Genomic DNA, 26060 nt, shown 5'->3' on the forward strand with positions numbered 1-26060 from the left:
ACCAGCACCTTGTAGTTTGCCCAGAAACTTATCAGTAGCCAGCATAGTTCTTGTAATATAGGAGTGATATGGTATCACTGAGATGACCCAGAGACCAGCCTGGCTGCCACATTCTGTACCAACTGCAGTTTCCGTATTATGTACAAAGGCAGCCTCACACAGAGTGCATTGCAGTAGTCAAGTCTGGAGGTTACAACCAGCATATGTACTATTGTTCTGAAGTTGTTTATTTCAAGAAATGGACACAGCTGGCATATCAACCAAAGCTGATAGAAAGCACCTCTGGCCACTGTCTCAACCTGAGACACCAGGGAGATATTTGGATCCAGAAGTACTCCCAGGTCCTTCCTTCTGGGGAACTGTGACCTCATCCAGAACCAACCTCTCAAATTGTCTCCCGAGTTCCAACTCCGCACCATAAGTATCTCTGTCTTATTTGGATTAAGTCTGTTTATCCCTCATTCAGCCCATCATTGCCTCCAGGCAGGGAGGCTATGCCTTCACTTGATGATGGTGACATGGAGAAATAGATTTGGGTATCATCAGCATACTGATAACACCCTGCACCAAATCTCCTAATGATCTCTACCAGCAGTTTCATATAGATGTTAAAAAGCATTGCAGACAGTATGGGGTCCCAAGGGAAGTCATATAAAAGTTCACATTTTGAAAAGCAACAGTCTCACCATCTGCAATCTGCCATAAAGGTAGGAGTGGAACCACTGCAAAGCAATGCCTCCCATCCCTCTCAGATGCTCCAGAAGGATACTATGGTCGATAGTATTGAAAGCCTATGGTCGAGAGATCCAAATGGACCAACAGAGTCTCACTCCCTCTGTCCATTCCTAATTGGAGATTATCCATCAGGCAGACCAAAGCAGTCTCCACCCCATAGCCCACCCAAAAGCCAGTTTGAAATGGGTCTAGACCAGAGATTCTCAACATTGGGTCCCCAAATGTTATTGGACTTCAACTCCCATAATCCCCAACCAAAGGCCACTGGGGACCCAATGTTGAGAATCCCTGGTCTAGATAATCAGTTTCCTCCAATACTGTCTGGAGCTGGGAGGCCACAACCCTCTCAGTTACCTTGCCCAGCCATGGCAGGTTGAAGACAGGCCTATAGTTGCTTAACGCTGAGGGATATAATGCATGCTTCTTCAGAAGAGGTCTAATGACTGCCTCCTTAAGACAGGGAGGCATCCTGCCCTTCCTCATAGAAGCATTTATAATATCTGCCAGGCCTTCTAGAACACCCCCCCACACACACACACACACAAAATAGTATCCGCCATGTGGGACAAGGCGGTAGGCTGCACAATTCCAAGCGGCTTGTCCACATCCTCAGGAGTCAAAAACTCCTGACGAATATAGTCAGAGCATTTCTGCAAAAATATAGAATAAGTAGTTAGCACTGTAAAGCCTTCTCAAAAAGAGTGAAATGGTCCTAGCAAAACTAGAAAAAAATATGTTAACAGGAGCATTCTGAATTATCCAGAGAGGGGAGAGACAGGAGGAAGGCAGAACAGCAAGGAGGAGATTGATTAATTTTGTAATGAGCCTATGTAAGCTGGGAAATAAATCATGTTAACAGAAGTGGTTCTGTCAAAATAGAATTTTGAAAGGTCTGTGTATTATGTAAGTATGTCATCCAAACTACTGTTTTTGCTTGGTATGTTTCACAGTTATATGTTATTTTCCTGCTCCTCATGTGAAGTGTGTTTGTTTCAAGAACAAATCTGGGGAGCGGCATGTGGGGGCAAGCCCTCCTATAGAAAAGTGGTTCCCCCCCACTTCTGTTTCAGAAATCTAATAAGAACATAAGAACAGGCCCAAGGCCCATCTAGTCCAGCATCCTGTTTCGCACAGTGGTGCACCAGATGCCACTGGAAGGACCTGAGGGCATGCCCTCTCTCCTGCTGTTACTCCCCTGCAACTGGTACTCAGAGGCATCCTGCCTTTGAGGCTGGAGGTGGCCCACAGCCCTCCGACTAGTAGCCATTGATAGACCTCTCCTCCACAAAGTTATCCAAACCCTTCTTAAAGCCATCCACGTTGTTGGCTGTCACCACATCTTGTGGCAGAGAATTCCACAAGTTGATTGTGCGTTGTGTGAAAAAGTACTTCCATTTGTTGATCCTAGATTTCCCGGCAATCAATTTCATGGGATGACCCCTGGTTCTAGTGTTATGGGAGAGGGAGAAGAATTTCTCTTTACCCACTTTCTCCACACCATGCATGATTTTATAAACCTCTATCATGTCTCCCTGCAGTCATCTTATTTCTAAACTAAATAGCCACAGGTGTTGTAGTCTTGCCTCATACGAAAGGTACTCTAGGCCCCTGATCATCTTGGTTGCCCTCTTCTGCACCTATTCCAGTTCTACAATGTCCTTTTTTAGATGTGGTGACCAGAATTGTACACAGTACTCCAAGTGTGGTCGCACCATAGTTTTGTATAAGGGCATTAGAATATTAGCCGCTTTATTTTCAGTCCCCTTCCTAATGATCCCTAGCATGGAATTGGCCTTTTTCACAGCTGCCGCACATTGAGTCGACACTTTCAACGAGCTGTCCACCACGACCCCAAGATCCCTCTCCTGGTCAGTCACCGACAGCTCAGATCCCATCAGCGTATACTTGAAACTGGGGTTTTTCATCCCAATGTGCATCACTTTACACTTGCCAACATTGAAGTGCATTTGCCATTTGGTCACCCACTCCCCCAGTTTGGAGAGATCCTTTTGGCGCTCCTCACAATCTGTTTTGGATTTCACTACCCAAAAGAGTTAGGTATCATCTGCAAATTTGGCCACCTCCCTGCTTACCCCTACAGCTAGATCATTTATAAATAAATTAAAAAGCACCAGTCCCAGTACAGATCCCTGGGGGACCCCACTTCTTACTTCCCTCCATTGTGAAAACTCTCCATTTATCCCTACTCTCTGTTTCCTGTCTTTCAACCAGTTAGCAATCCACACATGTACTTGTCCCCGTACCCCATGACCGCTAGGTTTCCTCAGGAGTCTTTGATCAGGAACTTTGTCAAAAGCTTTTTGGAAGTCCAGGCATACTATGTCAACTGGATCACCTTGATCTACACACTTATTGACATTCTCAAAGAAAAGTTTGGTGAGGCAAGATTTACCTTTGCGGAAGCCATGCTGGTTCACTCCCAGCAGGGCCGGTTCTTCTAGGTGCTTTACAATTTTATCCTTGAGGATGCTTTCCATCAATTTGCCTGGAACGGACGTTAAGCTAACCGGCCTGTTATTTCCTGGATTGCCCCTGGATCCCTTTTTGAAAATCGGTGTAACATTTCCTACTCTCTAGTCCTCTGGTACAGAGCCCAATTTCAGGGATAAGTTATATATTTTACCAAGGAGTCCAGCAATTTCACAGTTGAGTTCTTTGAGGATTCTTGGATGGAGGCCATCCGGCCCTGGTGATTTGTTAGTTTTCAGTTTTTCCAGACAATTTAGAACATCATTTCTTGTCACTTCTATCTGACTCAGTTCTTTAGCCTCCATCCCTAAAAAGCATGGTTCAGGAACAGGTATATGCTCAGTATCCTCTGCCGTGAAGACGGATGCAAAGAACTCATTGAACTCCTCTGCAACCTCCATATCCTCCTTAATAATTCATTTCACTCCCTCATTGTCTAATGGTCCAACCGTCTCCCTGGCAGGTTTCCTGCTTCTGATGTATTTAAAGAAGTTTTTGTTTTTCCCCTTGATACTTTTGGTTAAATGTTCCTCAAACTCTCTTTTTGCCTCCCTTATTGTCACCTTGCATTTCTTTTGCCAGAGTCTGTGCTCCTTTCTGTTCTCTTCATTTGGACAGGCCTTCCAATTTCAGAAAGAAGTCTTCTTCCCTTTTATGGCTTCCTTGATGGTACCCTTTAGCCATGCTGGCATCCTCCTGGACTTAGTGGTACCTTCCCTTCTTTTGGGTATACAATCTAACTGGGCTTCTAGTATTGTGGTTTTGAGTAAACTCCATGCACTCTGGAGCGAACTGACTTTCCTGATTTTCCCTTTCAGCTGCCTTTTCACCATACTCCTCATTTTGGAGAAATTTTCTCTTCTGAAATTAGAAATGTCTATGTTAGACTTCCTTGGTGATTCTCTCCCCACATGTATGCTGAATTTCATGGCACTATGGTCACTGTTCCCTAAAGGGTTGATGACACTGACATCAAGCACCAGGTCCTGGGTGCCACTCAGAATTAAGTCCAAGGTCGCCTTCTCTCTGGTTGGTTCCAAGACCAACTGTTCTAGGGTACAGTCATTTAGCATATCTAGAAATCTGACCTCTTTGTCATGACCTGACTGTGAATTTACCCAGTCTATGTGTGGGTAATTGAAGTCACCCATTATTACAGCCCTGCCTCTCCTTGACGCCTCCCTGATTTCCTCCTGCAACTCCCAGTCACTGTCAGTATTTTGATCCGGAGGGCGATAGCACGTCCCCAGTAGCATGTTCCCTTTCAGGCCTTGTATTGTCATCCACAGGGTTTCTGTGGAGGACTCCAGTCCATATAGGTTTTCTAGCTTGCTGGATTCTATCCTATACAGTGCTACTCCACTTCCAGGGTGCCCCCACCGTCCTTTCTATAGAGTTTGTATCCAGGGATAACAGTGTCCCACTGGTTCTCACAGTTCCACCATGTTTCTGTTATGCCCACTATATCTATTTCTGCATTAGCAACCAAGCACTCCAGCTCACCCATCTTGGCTCAGAGGCTTTTGGCACTGGCATATAAGCACCTATACGCTGAATCTCTCACCTGATGTATGTTATCTTTCTTTTGACTCTTTGATCAGCTGGCACAGGCTCCCGTTTGCTCTTTATGCGGTTCTGCTCTGCCCTCTTCTGTTTTATCTGAATCCTTTGCACCCTCACACTTTAAAGGGTGGCTTTTGCTGAACGGGATATGTGGGACACAGCTAATAATATGTGGGACACAGCTTGTCCACCCATAAATGCACTTGCCCCCCCTCAGTATTCCCTCAGTTGCTAGTGGTTTGTTTTTTTACTTCATTTATATTGCCTTTTTGCTAACTCACACAAGGCAATCTTACAATTGAAAAGGGAAAAAAGAAAAATATCAGGCTATTGGTCAGAGCCTTTAGAAGTTGATGGTATGAGCTCCATGGTGTGGGACTCTCCTTTCTTGCCTTCCTCTCATAGTTTATGGGTCAGGAGCCTAAAGGGTATCCCATCTTTTTCATGATGGGAGTTGTAGTTTAACCACAGCTGGAGAGCTGAGGTTGCCTACCTCATACTACACCCTTTTTTGCACTGAAGTCCATGTAGCATAACTCATTTGTGTTTGTCATGTTCTTAGTAGGGCTGTGCAAACCAGCTCAACCTTGAACCCATTCGACACCAAACTGGCCTGGCTCAAGGGTTCGACATTGAACTGACCTTGAGCTGGACCGGCTCCAGATTGGTTCGAGGTCAAGCTGAACCCCACCTTGGGTTTTCTAATTGTTAAAAAAAAATTAGGGACTCACTGCTTCCAGGCAGCACTGCACAAGGGGGGGGAGTCTCCAGTGGTCCCCCCTCCCCCCCCGCTGACCTTCCCCCGGTCTTGAAATGGCCTGGTTCAGGTGGTTTTTGGCCCATTCTGGGCCTCTATGTAGTTCTGGCCATTTTGGAGGCCACAGTGCATGCACAATGGACACCTGCGTGTCCAGAGTGACTGAAAATTCTAAGATGGTTATTCTTAGCATGCTTACTCAGAAGTATGAAGTATGTGTAAGTAAGCTCTGTGGAACTGATTAAGTACATAAATTTAAGATCAGCATGTAGCAAATGAGGGCCAAACTACATGTTATATTAAACATGTTGTTGGACCCTAGGAGGTAAATGATAGCAGCTTCAGGCAGAATGATTTACATTGATTGTGGCATCGGGATGAAGTTTTTTGGTATATATTTTTTAAAAATATCCTATCTTTAGGAGGTCCCAATCCTGTTCTTCCCTGCTAGCCTATGGCTTCTATTTTCAATGAAAAAACTAATATATTGGGCTAGTGTATTACCGAGTGGTGTTTTTTGTTGTTGCTGCTTTGTATTTTATGGCTATATCGTGTGTGTGCTTAAATGTTTAATTAGATTTGTATTTTTATATTCCATTTCAGTATTTTTATTGTTTAATTTTATAGTCTTATATTGTTTTAAATATTTTTGTAAACTGCCTTGAGATTGTTTTAACGAAAGGCCAGGGGCATAGCCACTGTTGGGCGACCGGGTTCAAAGAACTCAGGCCGCCGCCCCTCAGTGGCCACCCTTTGCAGCCCCAACAAGCCCCCCCACATCAGACGCCAGATGCGCAGGGCGTAGTTTAGCTCCCGAACGGGGCTGTGCGGCCCTGTTCGGGAGTTAAATGGCCAGCACTGCATTTGCAGCATAGCCAGGAGCAGCTGTCCCTGCTCTAAGGGAGAGCGCTGGCCCCAGTCTAGCTCCCGAACCAGGCTGCCTGGCCCAGTCCGGGAGCTAGACCATGCCCCCCGCATCTGACATCAGACGTAGGGGGCGTGGCTAACCACACATGTCTGATAGATGCAGGAGGCAGGGCAATGGGGGCCACTGCTGTGGCCAGACACGGGCTGCTGCTGGCCTCCCTCTACCAGTGTGAAAGGTGGTATAAAAATGTAACAATAAAATCAACTATGTAACTTGTAGTTTGGCCCTACAGTGAAGCTGTTTTACTCTTCTGGCCTTTGGAATGTGACCAGATCATTAATTTACAATATGCTGCAGATGGCAAGGTAAAATAGCAAGTGCCTGAGAAAGCATTTTTGTGTGATGTTGCACAGAAAATGGAATATACCCAAAGCTAAGGACTTGAGTGTTATTAGAGGAACTCTTGGAATCTGGCCATTATTTCTGATTCCCTACATAGCCATGAAAATAACAGTCATCTTGATAGTGAGATCTCCAAGTTTTGAGATATGCATATTAACTTAAATGCAGGGAACCAAATCACCTGCATAAAAGAATGCTCAGAACAGCTCAATTCTATTGAGATGAATTGGAAAACTGACTCATACACAGAAGTTCTGTACCACAAATCAAGCCCAACACAAATCAGTGGATTGCTGCAAGTGATTAGCTTAAATCTGCAATTGACATTTCACCCTCACTGTCTGCTTTTTGCTTTCTCCTTTGTGAATTGTTACTGTGATTTCAGAAAAAATGTACATGGAATATTTTTCTACCAATTAATTAATAACCCCTAACAGAGGGGCTCTTATCCTGGGTCGAAGTCAGGGCCTCCAAACCCCCAGGGCCCCCCCCAAATCCTCTTGGGTATGTCCCAGATGGTGTGGAGGCCATGCCACCAGCCCACACTGTGATCTGTCCCAGGCTCTGATCATGACATTTGCTTTGGAGACAGAGAGGGGAGTGAGGAAAAGAAATATGTAGGATGGGAATATATTAAGCTGTGTGTTGAAATATTTCTGCTAATACATATTTGCATAAATATACCTGTTTTATATTCTTACACTCTTGTGATTCCATTGCTGTTTGTGCCCTCAAGAGCCAACGTGTTAAAAATACTGTGTGTGTCATGCTGTGTGTGGCGGGGGGGGGTGATGCCTCACTTGCAGGGGAGGGGCTCCAAAGGCCTTTAGGTCCAGGCTACAGAATTACTTAAGTGCATCTCTCACTCCCCAAGGCTGCTAATTTATAGCTAACGGTATGCTATACCTTAAAATGATCTCAGCTTTTAATGTATGTTTTCTATGTTATGGTTTTTGTGAATATAAAAGAGGAATGTTCAGTCAGTTATCAAACATTATCTGATACAATTTACTTATAGGTCTTCCTAGCACTTTTGATATGGATGAAGGAATGACATATGAGCAAATGCAGGTCAGATGTTACATTGTTTCTAGCAATTTTGTCAATGCCTTTTAGTTTCTTTTTAGTAACAAATAACACAACCCATTGTCCTTCCCTTTTGTAGACTGTGATCGAAGAGGTTCTAGAAGAATGTGGATATTACAATTTCACCTCAAATAGGTAAGTGAGCTTTATTTCAAAAATATTTTAAATTATGGTGCACTAGATAAACACAACTTTTTCTGTTTTAATTTCATGCACAATGTTATAGTATGTAGGCAAGTGCTGGGTAAAACTGATGTTGAGCATTATAGGCAATATTTTTGATGGACACAGCTGCTGCAGTCTAACAGGAACAGCACATACTTTGTAGTGATTTCCTCTCATTATAGCCCATTTCCTACTAAAAGCACATTCAGAATGAAAGGCACCTCTATCTATTCACTTTGATGGATGTAAAGTTGTTGTAAAAACTCTTGTGAAAAACAAATACTGATAAAGAATTCCAGGACTGAAAATTAGTCTAACTGGCATATTATTTAGATGCTGTACAAAAGGAAGAACACTGAAGAGAAGAAGGAGAGAACAGAAAATTAAAAACAAAAAGATTTAAAGAATTTGAAAGAAGGCATTCAGTCATTGTGAATATCAGTGTGTTACACAACTGCTGTTAAACTTCAGCAATTGAGACTTTCCCTACCCCATTCTAAAAAAGCCAAACTGGCATGTCAACCAAGTTTATAAAAGCTCTTGTGTCCTTTTGATTCACACATATCGGATTACTTCGGCTCACGTTTCTGAAGGAACAAAGCAACTTTTGGTCTTGCACTGAATTTGATGTTTCTAGCCATAATGGACTTTTTCAGTTGGAACCTGAAATAATATATACCCCTTTAAACACAAGCCTTTCTACTAATTTCAGTAGTGGTTACATTAACATTTCACGTCATGTTGGTGCCTTGTGTTAAGTTTTTATATTTGAATTTCACTCCCAGCAGAGCATATACCCCGCAAATAAACATTGGAGAGGATCTCTTCCTTGTCACCAGTTTTGAGATGTTCAGCTTTCCCTTGTCTCTGTTGACACATCTCTTTAATATGCCAACTTGATAGCACAAAGATTGAATCTGACTCAGATTATAAATGGTTATAAATGCTGTGTAATTTATCATAATAAAAAACACAACTACTTCCATCTTTTTAGGTATCAATATTATCCATGGGGAACAAAGAATCATCCAGCTAGAAGATGAGCACCTGGAATTCTGACTAGAGTGGCATGTTTTCTAATGAGGTCTAACTGCCTTGACTTCAACTGTTATTGTCATTGCCAAAGGGACGCACTTTGCTTAAAACACAAGGAAGGCGAAAGCATTTGGGTGTTTGAAGAAATGTTGCTTACAAAGTGTCCTCCAAGCAGTAGAACCATAGCATATTACTGTGGCAGTAGGTGTTTGCCATATATTTTTGTCTGTATGTGCAAAATGTGGAAATCCTTCCAGGTGCCTGCATTAAGATGACAGCAGCATGCCTCCCAGTGAATTCTTGCTGCTTTTATATCATTTTGAATGGATTAGTGAACACTCAGGATTGTTGGCAATATATTTTAAGTTTTATAGATTTGGTTACATCAGAGATTTATCTTTTATAATAAGAATATATTTTATAAGGAGATTAAAATCAGAAGGCGTAAGGTGGAAGGCAAACAAATAGTTCACACCTTTACTATATCAGAGTTAAGTGGTCTGAAATATATTTGAAGAGAAGACTTATAATAATTGTTAAATCTCAGAACTGAAACTTAGATTCTATAAACAGATAAGTGGCAGTGTCTATATGTATATATGAAAAACTGTACATTTATATTCAGTGTTATATACACATGCACACAGGTATAGAAGAGAATAAATAGCTAAATGTAACCAATGTTCTGCTAATTTGATTTGTAGCACAATGCACTTTGGAAAAATATACACATTTCTAGAGATACAGGTAAAGTAAGAAAGTGGAGTTCCTTGATTCATTGTTACTTTTTCTTCTATTTTGCCACCTTTTCAGAGATTTCAGTGAATAAGGAGCCAGTGTATGATACTTAATGGTAGCTATTGACCCTTTAAAGGAGACTGCATGTAATGTGTACATAGTGGTGCTGTTTCTGCAGTAGAATGTATACTACATACCCAAACTAGTAGACAGTGTAATAGTATCCATTATATATGATACTCTAGTTAAACAGGATAGAGTAGTTCAGGCAGAAGTGATGAGTGCAATTCAGAGAAGCCTCTTCTAAGTGGTAAGAAACCTATTCTAAACCATCCCAGTTTAATGCCAACAACATGACTGGATTTAAGACCAGCCCCAAAGGACCATTTGAAATCTAGACAATCTAGACATCATTCAGCAAAGACTTGTCAGTGAGTTATTTTAGAGCTGCTTCACACTGCAGAAGGGAGCCCAGCTATAGTGGTGGTATCACAGTATTGACATGATAAGCATAAGGGAAGATGCATAAGGAAGATGCAGATCCCCAAATGCTTGTGGCACCATCTGCAGGCAGTGATTTGCCAGGCTCCTTGGTGTGGGTCAATTATGTGTTTGAAAGTGTACGTCTCTCATTTATACTTTATTGTTCACCATGACAAACACCAGTTGACCTGAGCAACTGTATAAAGTTAGGAGTGTGCACGAAACACATTTTACATCATGTGCTTGGAACGGACTGCAAAATGCACAGAACATTCTGTCGGAACAACTGGTCGAGCTGGTTGTTCTGACGGAACAGCGCCATTCTGTTGGAACATTCTGGCCCTCTTCTGGTCTCTGCACATGCATGGTAGCCATTTGTGTGGTGGTGCAAATGGCCACCGTGAGTGTGGAGAAGCTAGAAGACTGTCATTTTGGATTCCAAAATGGCTCTTGGAATGGGTCAGAATATTCCACTTCAGAACGGATTATTGTGTTCCAAGCACAAAACAGGCTGCCTTCTGTTTTGAGCTCTGAACACTAACAATGGCCCATTTCGAGGAGGAATGTTCCAACCACAGAACATTCTGCACATCCCTAGTATAAAGTATGAAACAACAAATCATAGATGGCAAACAGTTCAGCCAACATAAGGTGGATCACAGCATTTTATGTGAAAACCACTGTAATTCTGGTGGTTGCTCAGAAATAGAAGCACACAAAACACTCTTGGAATAATAGTAACTGCACTTTTGTGTATCTGCCAACAATTGCTTGAATCCAAAGAAACATGGGTAAAATTCTCTTCACACAGTCGGGCTTTCCCATCCATCCTTGCCACTGTAGTCCCTTACATGTTCCTCCCCACTTCAAGCTACTTTGGAAGGTCAGGAGGGCATCCCAACCAATGCTGAGGAATATGAATCAGCAAAAGTGGGTTAAATGGAATTCCCCATATATGTATAAAGCCTCTCTCTCCCACCCTGCCACTGCAATCCCAACCCCTCTAATTATAGTTAAGGGGTTATAATTATAATAGAGCTACCTCGGTTGCTTCCCCAGAAATATACCAAAGCATAGTTCACCATAGTTCACCATTCTTTCATCTTAAGTCAGCCATATGGCATACCACCATAAATTTCCATGAAGCTCTGCTTCATGCTATTGCAATGAACCTAGGAACCTTTGCATAGGTATAATTTCATTTCCAATGTATATTGCCATTAAAAAACATAGACCAAAGTCTAGGATAATGATACTGGATTTAAAGGTACCATCTGCAGCGCTCTGTAATGTAGGAGCCATTTTAAAGTGTGATTACACATTTTGATATTGCAAATAATAAAGTATGCTGATTGCTAACAAAAATAAATTTAAAATGTGTGTAATTATACTGACAACCTTCAAAACTCAGCATTCGTCATCTTAGGAATTTCAAAGTAATCATGGCATCTTACTATTTTTAGAACACAAGACTCCACAATCACTGGGGAGCATTAAAATTTGCATTTGTAATGGCTTCTATTTTCAAGTACCATCGGATGGAGGGAGGGGAGACTTCTAAGCAGAAGGCCATCAAATTTTGATTGTAGTTTTGCTTTCAGACATTGTTACTTTGTATTTACAAGAAATTGCAAGTCCCAGTTACTTCCATTTGCAGTTGAACTTGAGTTGCTATTCCTACGGCCATTTTGTTTTCCAAAGTTGGCAGGAAATAAGTGGCCTCTTTATACTTTGTTCCTCTATAAATATTTTGCTTTGAAGTATTTTAGATAACACCCCCCCCCCAACTTAATTTTAATGGTATGCTATGTCAGTTGATACCTGAATGTTTTATTTCTCTTTCTGGTAAATAAAATATACTCATAACCACTGCTAATTTTATCACAATTTTTGCTAATATTATTGATTATTTGGCATGAGTGTTACATACTTACATTATAGGAAATGATAGGCTTTGGAGATCTTATTGCTGCCATTAGCTCATTAATAAGAACTGGAACTAGTACTGTGGATTTGATCTAATCCTAGTGCAAGACTAGGCACCTTCTTATCATTCCAGTGCTTTACTGTAACATTTTTAATACACAACTTGGCCAATTTACTTGTAATGAGTAGTGTAGAATGGGATGGCAATTAGCCATGGGCTTGCAAACAAAGTTTCAGAAACCAAGGGAAATGAATAACAAAATTAAGGCCCCATTAGTGTGTAATGGCAAACTGCAGGTCAACGAAGCTGAGGTTATTTTTTGTAACTGTGAACTGCATTGCAGATGTTCATCCAACTGTGGCCTGGCAACCTCCAGTTTCAGGACAGGGGAGCCACTCCCTCTTCCTGGTCCAACGAGGCTCATCCCAGCAAGCTCTGTAGCACTCACCTTGCTAGACTGTGGCAAGGTTTCAGAATGTTTGCAGGGCGGCAGCCATTGGCCACTATCTTCAAGGGGGCATGTTGAGTGCGATTGTGCCTTTTCAGAATGGACCACCCACCCTCAGCTGGGAAAGGGCATTTAAATCCCTTTAAATGTCATTCAAACCGTTCTCCAGGCAGCTATTGCACTGCCACCCTTGTAAGAGTCCTGCACCAAAACAGTCTTGCACATGCACAAATGCTTGCAATGGGCGGGGGGGATGCAGAGGCACACCATTTTCCTGTTACTCCAGGAAGAGATCGTGATGACTTCCTAGGAGGGAATATGTATATGAGGGGAGGGCAAAGGATCCTAGGGTCTGGTCCAGTGCGACCAAGGATGCTCTTGTGATGACCGACCACAGCAGAGTAGACCAGGAACACCCAAGCACACTCCTGCCCCTCTGTTGGGGGATTAGCCCTCTCATGAGAAGGCCAGTCTACTGGGGAGGACAAAGGCTCCAAGATCTCTGCCAGACTGCACTCATGATTTAGGCCATTCAAGTCAAGGGCCCCCACATGTGGGCCCCCTTTTCTCTCAGGTAAATATTAGAACACTATGATGCCTCCTCTCCAGCCATCCCTTTCATACTCCCAAGGAGCAGTGGCTGCTCCATGTGTCCAGGCAGTAGACTAAAGAAACACTGGGCCCCTTGGGATAGGTTATTACTCTCATTCAAATATCCCAGGTTTCAACCGGTGTTGCAGTATATGCAGATCAGCCACTGCAGGAATCATAGGAGAGGGGAGCCCCAGTTCTCAGCAATCCCAGGAATGTGGAGTCATCGCACTGGGCAAAAGCAAACATGGATATGTGCAAATAGACAACCAGACTGGAAGAGGGCCTGCTTGGACTACTTATTAGTAGCACTTGCTAAGACAGGCAAAGGTATTGCTGGGGTATCCATCCCTGTGATTTGCTTGTGTCGAGCAACCAGGCTGGCAGCAGCTTCCGTTCAGCTTCCGTTCAGCATGTCTCCATGGCTTTTCTCTCTTGTGAGAGAGTGACCTTTGGGAGAAGGTGCATCATCGCACATTATTAACTATTCTGCTCCATCCCTGTATACCTCAAGATGGTTCTTCTTATGAGTAGGGATGTGCACAAAATCGGTTTGCCCAGTTCAGTTTGAGTACAGACCCTATTTGAACCCAACTGGGCATGTTTGGTTTTGTGCCCCAAAACTAGAGCCCCAGCTCGGCTTGAGTTAGAGCCAGTTTGGGGTTCTAAACGTCATTTTCTTTAAGCTTACTGGTGGCCTCATGGGGGGTGCTGTTGTGGCTGGAGTGTGTGTGTCTGGATGTCCCCACTCACCCACCAGCCTCCCCCAGTCTTCTGTGGACTGGTTTGGACCATTTTCAGGCTATTTTGGACCTCTCAATGGCCACAGTGGCCATTTTGGAGGCCACTGTGCATGTACCCTGGCCATTTGCATGGCCTGCATCATGATCCGGTCACACAAATGGCTAAGGCGCATAGGCAGCAGCCCCTTAAATGGCCGCCGCAACCACAGAGAAGGCAGAAATGGCCTGAAAGTGGGCTGAATTGGCCTATAGAAGACTGAGGGAGGCTGATGGGGAAGGTGGAAACCTCCAGAGGCCCCCCACAGCCATGGCACACACACCCAGAGACTGACGGGACCCACCAGTAAGCTTTAAAAAACAAATATTCATTTTTGTTTTTACAACCCCGAACCGGCCCCCAAGCTGGCCTGGAGGGGTTCGGCTCGAGGTCAAGTTGAACTGGATTCAGTCTGGCTCATGGGTGAGCCCTCAAGCTTGCCTGGTTTAATGGTGAACTGGCTCAACCTTGAGTTGGTTCACACATCCCTACTTATGAGTTGTGAATGGGTCTCTCCATGGCCTTCCACTCTCATATGACAGGTGTCTGCTCCAGAGCACCACCTGTCTTCATCACATAGGAGGGATCTCTCCTGTAACTGGAGGCAATACTGTTCCTGCTGGATGGTTCTTCTCATGAGTAACACCAGAGACTGCATGCTTTTACCCAAGGGCAAGGGGCTGGATCCCCCTTCCCCAACTTTATTGTACAAAAAATAAAGCAGTGCTATTCAATAATTCCTGGTTGTGGCTGCTTTTTAAAGGCAAACCCAGGTATCGCTGCCCTGACATATGTTATCTTTGCAGTGATCTAATCAGCTTGTCTGGTTTATGGTGCCACCATGAATGCATGTGTTTGTGAACATACTTCTGTATCAATATATATTTGGTGAACAAAACAATGAGTTCCTGTCTTGCCATCCAGTCCTCTTTCCTAGAGTGGGGAGGAACAAGAGACACAGTAGAAAGTGGGCATCCCTCCATGTGTCATTCCCCTTTGACAGGCTTAGAAGCGTGGGATGGCGGCACCCCTGTTGCCGTACAACAGCTTGAGGAACAGAGATGGGGTGCGGCAAATGCTAAGAGAGATGGCCAGTGTGAAGCACAGCAGGCAAGGAGTGGGCATGATCCTGGGTGGGTCTGGGCCACCCTCTCTGTGATTATGGTTCCAGAAAACAAAACAAAACAAAACCGTGGTTATGGAGGCATCAGCATTTGGGCATAGGACTGCCACCTTCAAACCTCAGGTTGGAGCAGCAAAACTCACTACAAACTGAAGGTTCAAACTAGAATTTGGTGAGGAAAACCGCAGGTCACTTTTGCAACAAAACCGCAGTTTCATGAATTCGGACGCACATGAATTCCAACCTCTGCCCTGTTCAACTCCAGTTTGGTTTCATGTGCGAATGGGGCCTAACAATGATGGGAAATAAAAAAACAATAAACAGGTTTGTATAACAAGGAGGAATCAAAAACCTTTTTGTAGTAAGCCTTAAGGTACAAAAATAACAATGGGGGAATGCATCCAGCTCAACTGAACTATATTGTTCTGCTTCAATCAGGTTCTGAAACCAAACAGTTTCTTCCACCTCATCTTTGTTTTCTCTTTCCTGGTTTCTTGGTCTATTTTTCTCCAATAGCTTCTTCTTCACCCTTTATTCTGACTTCTGTTATCCCAATGGTATTCAGACATTCTCTTGTATGTGCATAAAGATCCCTGTACTCATGTACATGTATTTGTGTCAATGACTGTACAAGCGTGCATTTAAAAGTGAACCTGGGTACAGGCCCTGTGAATGCAGGCTGCAGACAGGAAGTCGACTACTGTATGCGTGTTGAACATAATATGTGAGCAGGGCATCTGGTTTTCTTTTTTTCTTTCGGGCTTAAATACTTTTATCTCTAGCTCCTCCCTCCCAATATTTTGACCAATAAGGGCAATAGCTTAAGCTTCTGTTTGTTCAGTATCTTCTTTCTTGGGCTGACCTTTTGAACCTCAAAAGGAAAATAATAGTCTGAATCCCCTGGAGTTTGAGAACTCGTGAAGCTCTTACAGGAATTGACCTTATTCTCACCTTCTTAGTGTTGAACTACACATGACCTGTTTGGGGCCAAAATTGCATAATGCCAGTATCTTGGCAAAAGGGCACATTTCCCCCCATATAATATAATATAATATAATATAATATAATATAATATAATATAATATAATATAATATAATATAATATAATGAATCAATAATAATATAATATAATAAACCAATTACAAATAGTCTGCACTTGGACCATCTGCCCTCTGTGTTGCTGAGTGGGCAGTAATTCCTGCTATCTGTATATTTTCAAATTAGGTCAGGAGGTAACTGACTTGAATAGCTGGCATATTATCAAATATTAAATTATTTTTGTTTAGTATGGAAACAGTTTGTACAAAAGTATTTATAGCCAATTCTGGGAATTTCTTCATCAGTTGTACAGGGAGAAAGTATTATTAAAATAAAATTGACTAATATTCTTCTACAAATACTACTGCATCATTCTTTGACCTTCAGATATTAAATATTAACTGACAATGCTATTTTTTATTCTATGAGAACTAATTGAATCTTGGGATTTACTAGTAAGACTTCTTATTTGAAATAGATATAGTCATCAGAACATATCAAGGACAGAATTGAAAATGAGTTTTATTTCATTCAAGGACAAACCAGTTTTAAAGGGCAAATAACACTGCCCTAATTGACAGAAGAGATTTGTAGGTTTGTAAATTTCAGCCAAAATGTTGAGGAAAGCTTCATTAACAAAGCAATGTCTAAACATTGTTTCTGGCAAATAGGCTGTCTTCAAAAACCAGGTACAGCGATGCTAAACCTATTCGTACACATAAACAGAATGTATCCATCAAAGTTAAGCACTTATTAAAACAAGTTATTGAAGTCTTGCAAAGCTATTATACATTTTTTTTTAATTTTTTTAACATATTTCTATACTGCCCCAAACTTGTGCCTCTGGGTGATTTACAATTAAAATAATATAAACATTAAAATCATTAACATTAAAATTATTTAAAACCCAACATTAAAAGTATTAAAGCTATAAATCTAATTAAAAGCCTGGATGAACAAATATGTTTTCAGTGCCTTTTTAAAAATTGCCAGAGATGGGGAAGATCTTATCGCAACAGGGAGCGCATTCCAAATGCCATGTACAGAACCATTTTATAATTTCTGCATTCTGCATTTGAAACTATTGTAGCTGAAACCGTAGTTCTCGTATTTACAAAAAAAATAAGTGATAACAGTAAAGACTTTTAATCTCAAGTCTGACAGACACATGAGTTGGTGCATTTTATTGCAATGATAGCAGAATTTCAGAGGTGACTGAGGAGGCTCGTTTGTGTGGAATGTTTCCTCTTACTGCAAAGCATTCTGGGTCATTCATGTTGAACAGGCACGCAGGGTCTTGAAGTTACTGTTTTGCAACTCAGAACTTTCTCTCTCTCTCTAACATCACCACTGCTTTCATTTTTCCCCCCATTTGGACGGGTGGAGGTGAATTAATAGGCCTTGTGAATAGGCAAGTATTCAATTCAGCACTCAGATTCAATATTTCAATTCAGCACTCAGATTCAATATTTTGAATCTGAGCCATTTTTGGAAGGGTGGTATAGAAATCAAATAAGTAATAATAATAATATTTGGAGCATGCACTATTAAATTCTATGCTTTTGTTTTGTGCTTTGGATACTCTCCAATTCACATTCAGTAATTTGGATCTGGTTCTTCTATTAATCCAAATATCTGTCCATGAAATATATTGGGGAAATTGTTAAATGCCCACCCAGGGGTGTGGCTAGAAGAGTGGGGGTCCGTGATCACCCCTTCTCCAGTGGACCCTTGGAGTGAGGAAGATAATGAAAAAATGGGGGGGGAATTCAAGTTCACGCCATCAACTCATCACAGCAGTTACGAGGAAGCAGAAAGCCCCCAGCTCCAGCAGAGAAAATCCCTTCCTGTGAGCCACAATTCCTGGGATCCAGAATAAAGTATCCCTCACAAAATATATCCAGTTTAGTCTGCAAGAACTGTCTGATGAGCACACAGTTCTACAACACTGTTGTGCAATCAGGCTGCCCTTTTCAGTTCAATAGAGGTCATAGCTCCATATGGGCAAAAGTGTCAAGCGCCTCCTTACCACCTCCACCTCAGCTCTGCCCAGGCAAGCCATTTCTGTTAACCACAAGAGCTAAATGGAATCTCCATTTTCAGAGGCAATATATACAGGTACTTGGGATAAACTATTGTTTTCATGTCTCCTTGTGAGCTTCCAGAGACATCTAGATAGTTGCACTTAGAAAACGTTTCCCCCAGTTCTGATATATATAAATCAATCCCAGTATTTCTCACACATCAACTAGGTCAGCCCAGTCTTCCCCGCAATAAAGTAATGCCTGCATTTTCCCAGCTCTTCCTGCAGCAAAAATTGTCAGAACAACAAAGGCAGAGGATTTTCTTTAAAATGGGTAGTGGACAGTCAGTAGCCATCCATCAACCTACCAGTGTCTTGTTGAGTCATGATCCCACCACTGGCTTCCTTCTCTTCCAAGGTTGTGCCAAAAGAGCACCAATGTAACCATTGTCTTCAGTGGGATGTAAGAGCTAGTGCTATGAACTCTCCCCCCCTGCTCCCTACACACACACACACACACGATTTATTGATTGATTTACACACACACGTGCCTGCTGATTTTTTAAAATTATTTATTTTCCTTTTGGTTGTATACCCAATGTAAGGATGTGAAGCAGTCCTTGGGGCAAGCATGTAAACACAGTCACCCCAGTTCATACAGTGAACGGCTGGACTCAGATACAATTCTAAAGTGTATTCTTTAGTACTAGAGTGCTCAAGTTGTTTTCTCCTAGGCTTGCCAACATCTTATATGACTCAGTTCCATAATCACAAATTTTGTTTAGCGAGGGTTTCACCCCATACATCTGGAAAAGTACTCATCTTTTCCTAGGTAGTTTATTGTGATCCTAGACATTGTCACAGATTAAATTTGCAAGGTTGCTGCTGAAATGTTTCCTTGCTTTCTTGATTACGTGTTTGCCTACTGCAATTGCTTTTTAGCAAAAGTGAGACAGTAATAATATCTATATAAATTATCCATGTCTTCCAGTGAAATCAGCCTGTGAGACAGAAGCCCTATTTCTGAGTTCTTTATGCATGAGAAAATAGGATGAAACTTTCATTCCATTGTTTGGGAATCCCTTTTTTCCTTTTAAACAGATTGTTTGTTCTTTGTGGCTTATATTAATTTATATCCTTTGCCACTGCCTCAAAGGGTTCTAGAACAGTAAAGGGAAATTTGTAATCAACTCACAGCTGATCACTTGAAAGCATACCCTCTGAGCCAACATGGATTTAGGTTAGAAGGCAATCCATGCTCAGTCAGCCAAAAACCTCTCTGATACACAGCATGTGTTTTTCAGCGTGCACCTCTCTTTAGAGGTTCTCCTTAGGTTCATCTTCCCTGCTACATTGTGTGTGTGGGTGTGCACACATGCACAGCTGGACATGAAAGACAAACCTGACCTAACTTGCACTTAAGAGTGGGAGTGTTTAAAAACATGGATGTTGATTTACAGTTTGTCATTTGAGGCAATTTCAACTTTGTCCACTTGAATAAAAAAGAAGGGAGATGCCTTGATCCTGTAGATATGAGGTCATTTGCTTGATGTTTAGTTCAGTGTTGTTCACTATAGTAAACTTTCATAGCACTCATAAGCACAGTCTCAGGGATATATATGTGACCAATTTTGGGGTGGAGCCAAGATGGTGACTGGTTAACAGCTTAACTCATGAGCTTCTGCCCCAACCTTGGTTCCCCCCATGTCCTGGGCATACCTTCCAGGGGCTTGCCTCCCCCCAGGCAGAGGAAAAGATCTCGTAAGAGCCCCGCCCTCAAGAGTCCGGCCAACGATAGTGGAATTTGTTTCTTCATGGAGACTATCTCACCTGTCACGATATTATTCTGATCCAGGAATCCTGGACACCTGGGGAGTTATTACTCAATGGCTTTCACTCATACACAGCTGGAGCCGTACCTGGGGCAGGCTGTGGCAGATGCAAAGGCAGCCTGGGTGTGCTTGTTGCTACCTCTCTACCTGAATCCTCAAAACTGCGTCCACAGCTCAAGCAGTATGCTTTGGCAGTTTTGATTCAATCCAGCCACTGCAAACTATTGATAATTAACATTTATCTCCCTACACAATGGAGGAAGCTACAGGTCAGATCAATGTGAGCTGAACTTGAAAACTACGCAGCAGACCACCTCCTTTCCATTCCTAATGCATATGTAGTGATTCAGTGCTAAGCTGGGTCCTGATTACCATATCTTATTCGCTCAACAGAGGGCCTATTCACCCAACCCTGAGGCAGATGGGCTGCCGTTCAAAGGACCAGAGGTCAAATTATGCAGGAGTCTAATAATGACCACCAAACTTAATCTCTTCATTTTGAATGGCTCACATGAAAATGACCATCCCACCGAGTTCACCTATCTGGCAGACTCCAGAATGAGCCTGATTGACTACTTTATTACCTTAGGGAACCTGCTCCCTCTCGGGGAGAGATTTGAGCTTACCCCCAAATTTGACAGTGATCATCTCCTGATTTTGCTCCTTTTAAAGCCCTTCATTCATGAGTCCCACACAGAGATAATCGTTATAATCCTTTGTTAGGATGAGCATATTGCTGTGCTAAATGGTCCCCACAGCTGGATCAAGCGCTATGTGAGCTACTTGCCTCTGACCACCTGCAGCATTCAATCATCCCTAATAACAATGCTGCTGGCGCACCCTTGGAGTCCTACAGTGCCCTAGTCCAGGAACTACAGCAGCTTCTCTCTCATAAGAACTGTGTACCATATGTACAGTGCCAGCAGGCCTCCAAGCAGTGTTTTGACAAGGACTGTATTAACACCAAAAAAGCTCTTGCTACCACCTATCAACTGGACTGTTGGCTGTGCAGAATCTCCTTCAGCAGAGAAGACAGTACAAACGCCTGCTGGCTCATAAGAAAAGAGATGCCACAAAAGATGCCTGGATGGGTCTCATTCAGGCTGTTAGATCCAAAGATTCTGCCATGTTTTGGCACCTTACAAAGTAATCTCCCAGCTATGGTAGTCTCCCAGCTACTTGGATTCTCACATTCACCCAGGGATCTGGGAGAAATACTTTCATGACCTATACAAAGACCCTGCTGCTGATTGCGGAAGCCCTGCCTGTGCCATTGAGGATACTCCAGCATGGGCTCCGGTGTCAACGTTGGAGATCCACAGTCTATTCGCCCAATTAAGAACGGGGAAGGCTCCAGGGGAGGAGCTTATTCTGCCAGAGGCTGTTAAAAAAAAAATCTGGACTGGCCTCTCCAGCAGCATACCTCACCCAACTGGAGGTTCCAAAGCACAGAAGGGCGTTCACTCTGGCTCGCTGTCATGGCCTCCCTTCAGCAGTGCAAGAAGGCCATTTGCAGAGTGACTATGCCCTTGTGGCTAAAGGCAGATCAAAACTATCGAGCATATTCTCCTCTACAGTTTGTTCTATAGAGACATTAGCTCCTCCCTCATCCTTCCATTGCTATGCAAGTATCCAGGATGTTTGAACCAATTTTACAGCTCCTTGCTGATCTCTGACTCTAAGCCTGCCATCACAGATAGCGTAGCCAGGTACTCTGCGGCTGCGATCAACGTTCGTCAGTGGATGGTAGGCAGTGAGTCCTAAGAGCCTCAGTCTGACCCTCGATGACTCAGGGTGACTCATAGGCTTTACAGTTGCCCACTCAGTGCTGATTCAATAGAAAGACGTATGCGCCTCCTCTTTTTTTTAACTGCTCCATATAGCCTTATGTCTGGCTGTTTTCTATCTATCTATCTATCTATCTATCTATCTATCTATCTATCTATCTAACACATTTGTACATTGCCCAAAACGCAAGTCTCTGGGCGCTTTACAACAAAACTGGTTATTCAGTTTTATTACTAAGGCTTTTATGTATTTCTGTCTTTTCATGTCTTTTTAATGTTTTTGCATCCATTTTATGCCCCCTTTTTCATGCCTTTTATGCACTTTTATGACTTTTATTACTTTTCAGGCTTTAAAGCCCTCATGCTGCTGGTGTACTTTCCACTACTTTTTTTAGTATTTTTAGTATTAATATGTACCTTAAGTACAGTTTCATATGTAAGCACTTTTTATATACTCTCACTTTAGAGCCCCTGGTGGCGCAGTGGTAAAACTGCCGCCCTGTAACCAGAAGGTTACAAGTTCGATTCTGACCAGGGGCTCAAGGTTGACTCAGCCTTCCATCCTTCTGAGGTCAGTAAAATGAGTACCCAGAATGTTGGGGGCAATATGCTAAATCATTGTAAACCGCTTAGAGAGCTCTGGCTATAAAGCGGTATATAAATGGAATTGCTATTGCTAAACATGAAACCACCCTTATACTTTATGTTCGACTATGACCGTAATAAAGACTGATTGGTTTACCAATTTTTTTAAAAAAATATGTTTTGATTAAAAGGAAAAAGCATTTTCATACAATTTGTGTAAGAAAATAAATGAATATTCTAAACTATAAGCATGGTAGGAAACATACAGAATAAGTATATATTACATAGATAATGTTTACACTTGATCTTAGCCAAAAGGCCGTAAAGCAATATATTGGGACTAGGTTTAAAACTAAATCATATAACACCAGTACAAGATGCTGCATTGTAATTATACCTGACTAAAATGGTGTATATCTTTCAGGGCAGCATTTAAGTAATGGCCATTTACAAATGCAATGAATGGAAACCAATCATTCATAGAAGAGTCATAGTCATCTTGCTTATTACAGGCAAAAACCTGGTTTGTTAATTTTTACATTAATACCTAGGACCATATTTGTTGACACTATTACTACTGTTATAAATATTTATATACTGCTTTTCAACCAAAGTTCCCCAGAGTTGTTTTAGGTAGAGAAATGAAAAATAAAATGGTTCCCTAACCCCAAAGGGCTCAGAATCTAAAAGGAAACATGAGATAGACACCAGCAACAGCTACTGGATGGATGCTGTCCTGGGGCTGGATAGGCCAGTTGCTCTCCCCCTGCTAAATAAAGGGAATAACCACTTTAACAAGGTGCCTCTTTGCTTAGTTAGCAGGGGATACTATTGCTCTAATATGGAGAAATCCTGACTTTTCCACTAGTATGCTGTTTCTTGTCTGGCTGGTGAGAGAAAGACAAGATTTTTGTGCCCAGTGTCCTGAAAATCTTTCCAAAAAAATTTAATAATGTTAGTTCCCTTGCTATAAAACTATGATGCATAATTTTGTTGACCTCCCCCCGCACCGCCCCAAAAAACATGTTTCCAGAATCTGTTGAAGACCATGTATTCCCACCAATGTCCATGCATGTCCTTTTTGACCATGGTTAGAATGACACTATTTGACAGATGTTTATATTCAGATAGTTGTGCTGTGAGTGCCTTCACAAATTCACCTGGTCCTGCCAAGATACCTTCTTTCACAAAGCCAATGAAACTGAATGGTTGTCTCTCTTGCAATAGAAAGAATAGGCTTGTCAGCCCAAGAGTACTCAAAGTACTTAAATACACTCTGACAACTTCATAGACTAGATCTTGTTAATGGTCTACAATTGTGGGTTACAGCTCCAGGCGCTGACAGGCAACAGCATGGAAAAACTGCAACGCTCAGAAGACATTTTCCCACTTACAAATATAATGAAAACCCAAGGGTGCTGCATGCTAGATTAAAATCCTATCATTAATATGCTCTTCATTTGATGTGTGATCATAATGTCTATGAGACACATGTGTGGTACAATCAATTGCATCGGAATGTGTACGCACATACATATCAGTATTGGGCACAAGCACCTGTTATTCTGGGAGCTAGCAAAGGATGAGAAATCTTTATTGTATCTAGTTATGGCAGATGATTCCATTAGCGGAGATGAATGAAGGTTTAGTTGGCCCTTTCCCCCTCTGGAACTGTATCATGCCACTGTCTTCTGCTATTGCCACACCAGTCTCTGGTCTGAAGGACTGCTTAACACACTAAAAAGTCAGCTTGAGCTTCCAATTGGACACACATGGTTAATTAGGATACCAAATATTCCATCTGAATTCATTATGCTGCGTAGTCAACTGGAAAAGCTGCTGCGATTTCTGTGCTGCTGATGACCTGACACCTTTGCTCACTTGGCTAGACAAATTATTTTCAGGCACTTTGGCTTCCCTCCAGCAATATATTTTTCCCTTGATTTATTCATTGCTCCCAGGTTGCAGGCATTAGTTTAGAAAACTGAATGAGAGAGAGCAAGAGAGAGCGAGAGGGCACATGGGTGCATGTGCGTGGGTTGCAGCGGTGGGGGCGTGAAATCAGCAAATACATATTGCCATTGCAATGATTTATACCATGAGCAGCAACTGGGATCTTACCTTTCTAGGAATGGCACTTAGTCACCCGTGAAGGCATTATAAGAACATAAGAAAAGGCACTCTGGAAACCACCAAGACTTCATCTAGTCCGGCATCCCGCCTCCAAGAAGCCCACGAGCAAGAAATGACAAACCCAAAGTAAATAACAAAGACTAGAGCCCATTCTACATATTACATTTTTATTATAGACCTAAGATTGGTTGTTTATAGCTTTAAATGTAATGTGTGCATGAGACAAATATTTTGGAAACAGATATTTCATAAGTATGCTCATCAGAAAGCTAAGACTGGTTATACTGGTTTTCATTCTGTTGTAAACCGCCCAGAGATGCAAGTTTTGGGCGGTATAAAAATGTTTTAATAAATAATATACAATAAATAAAATACGCTCTTTTCAAGTGCATAAACATGAATGTGTACTTATATATGAAAGTATCAGACCCATTTAACCCAGTTCTGTCTGATAGCTGCACTTCTTCAAGGTCTTGGGCATCCCGAGTCATTTTATCTAAGACTGATTTAGCTCAGCTGGAAATGTCAGAGATTGAAACGGGGGCTATCTGTGTGCAGAATGGGTGCCCCTCCACTGAGCTCTAGCTCTCTTTTTACACTCTACCATAAACCCAACTTTGCTGTCACATGATGTGTGGAATGGCTTTCAGATAGGACAGTATATAGGTAACACTATGGAACAATCTCCCATGAGAATGAGTCAGCACAGTGGATAAGGCTTTCTGCATTTTTGCAACTCTAGCACAGGGCCAGTATCAGGTTGGCATCATTGGGTAACTGCTGAGGGCCTCAAACCCTCAAAAAGGCCCACTGCTAATCCCCAAGACTGCTTCTGTGCCCATAGTCTTTGTGTAGTGCTGGTGAAGCAATGCTTTCATCAGAGAGTCACTAGATCGTTGCTTCCACTCTCTCACACCATTGCCAAGGTAAGTTTGATCACAATCTTGAGGGAGACAAATGTAGGAGGAGGCCAATGGAGGGCAGTTGGTTGCTGGCCCCCTGAAACCAGGAGGTGAAAATAAAAATAGCAAACACTCACTGTAGCAACAAAAACAGAGATTGAGCTGAAACAAGGAACACGGAAAGTTCTTTATATGGCCACCTACTAGAGCACAACAGTTAGTAAGGCTGCAGCTACAGTAGCAAGAACTGACAGTTGCATTTGTTCCAGTGGATTCTTTCTGCTGTGGCTTCCATTTTCCATTTACTCAAAGCTCCTGTGACTGGATTCTATGACCATATTTCCATAAGCCTCTCTATACCTCTCCCATAGGAAAATGCCATGTTCATTTCTATATATGCAATAATTTAAAGAGCTTTCCATTTTGAATTGTTAACCGAGTGGCACATCAACTGTGTTTAGGAGAATCTCTACTTATGACAGGGTTTCACAGATCTTGGACAAGGGTGCAATTTCAAAAAGTTACCTGAGACTCAGAACCCCATAGCTCTGTTCATCCATAACCTCCCA

General features: G+C 42.2%; 1 protein-coding gene and 1 long non-coding RNA gene across 2 annotated transcripts in view; one reads left to right on the top strand and one right to left on the bottom strand.

The window, feature by feature from the left end:
• Positions 1-12209, top strand: part of NEK10 (NIMA related kinase 10) — a 192594-nt gene extending 180385 nt beyond the window's left edge. Inside the window, exons 35-37 of the mRNA XM_053263336.1 lie at positions 7834-7886; positions 7981-8036; positions 9061-12209. Coding sequence (XP_053119311.1) covers positions 7834-7886; positions 7981-8036; positions 9061-9109 — 158 coding nt within the window. The 3' untranslated portion in view covers positions 9110-12209. The remainder of the gene's footprint in view (positions 1-7833; positions 7887-7980; positions 8037-9060) is intronic.
• The window catches only part of LOC128330438 (uncharacterized), a 65351-nt gene that overhangs the window by 6416 nt on the left and 32875 nt on the right, over positions 1-26060 (bottom strand). The window lies entirely within an intron of this gene.

The sequence above is a fragment of the Hemicordylus capensis genome, chromosome 6 (assembly GCF_027244095.1).
Source record: "Hemicordylus capensis ecotype Gifberg chromosome 6, rHemCap1.1.pri, whole genome shotgun sequence".
NCBI classification, from domain to species: domain Eukaryota; kingdom Metazoa; phylum Chordata; class Lepidosauria; order Squamata; family Cordylidae; genus Hemicordylus; species Hemicordylus capensis.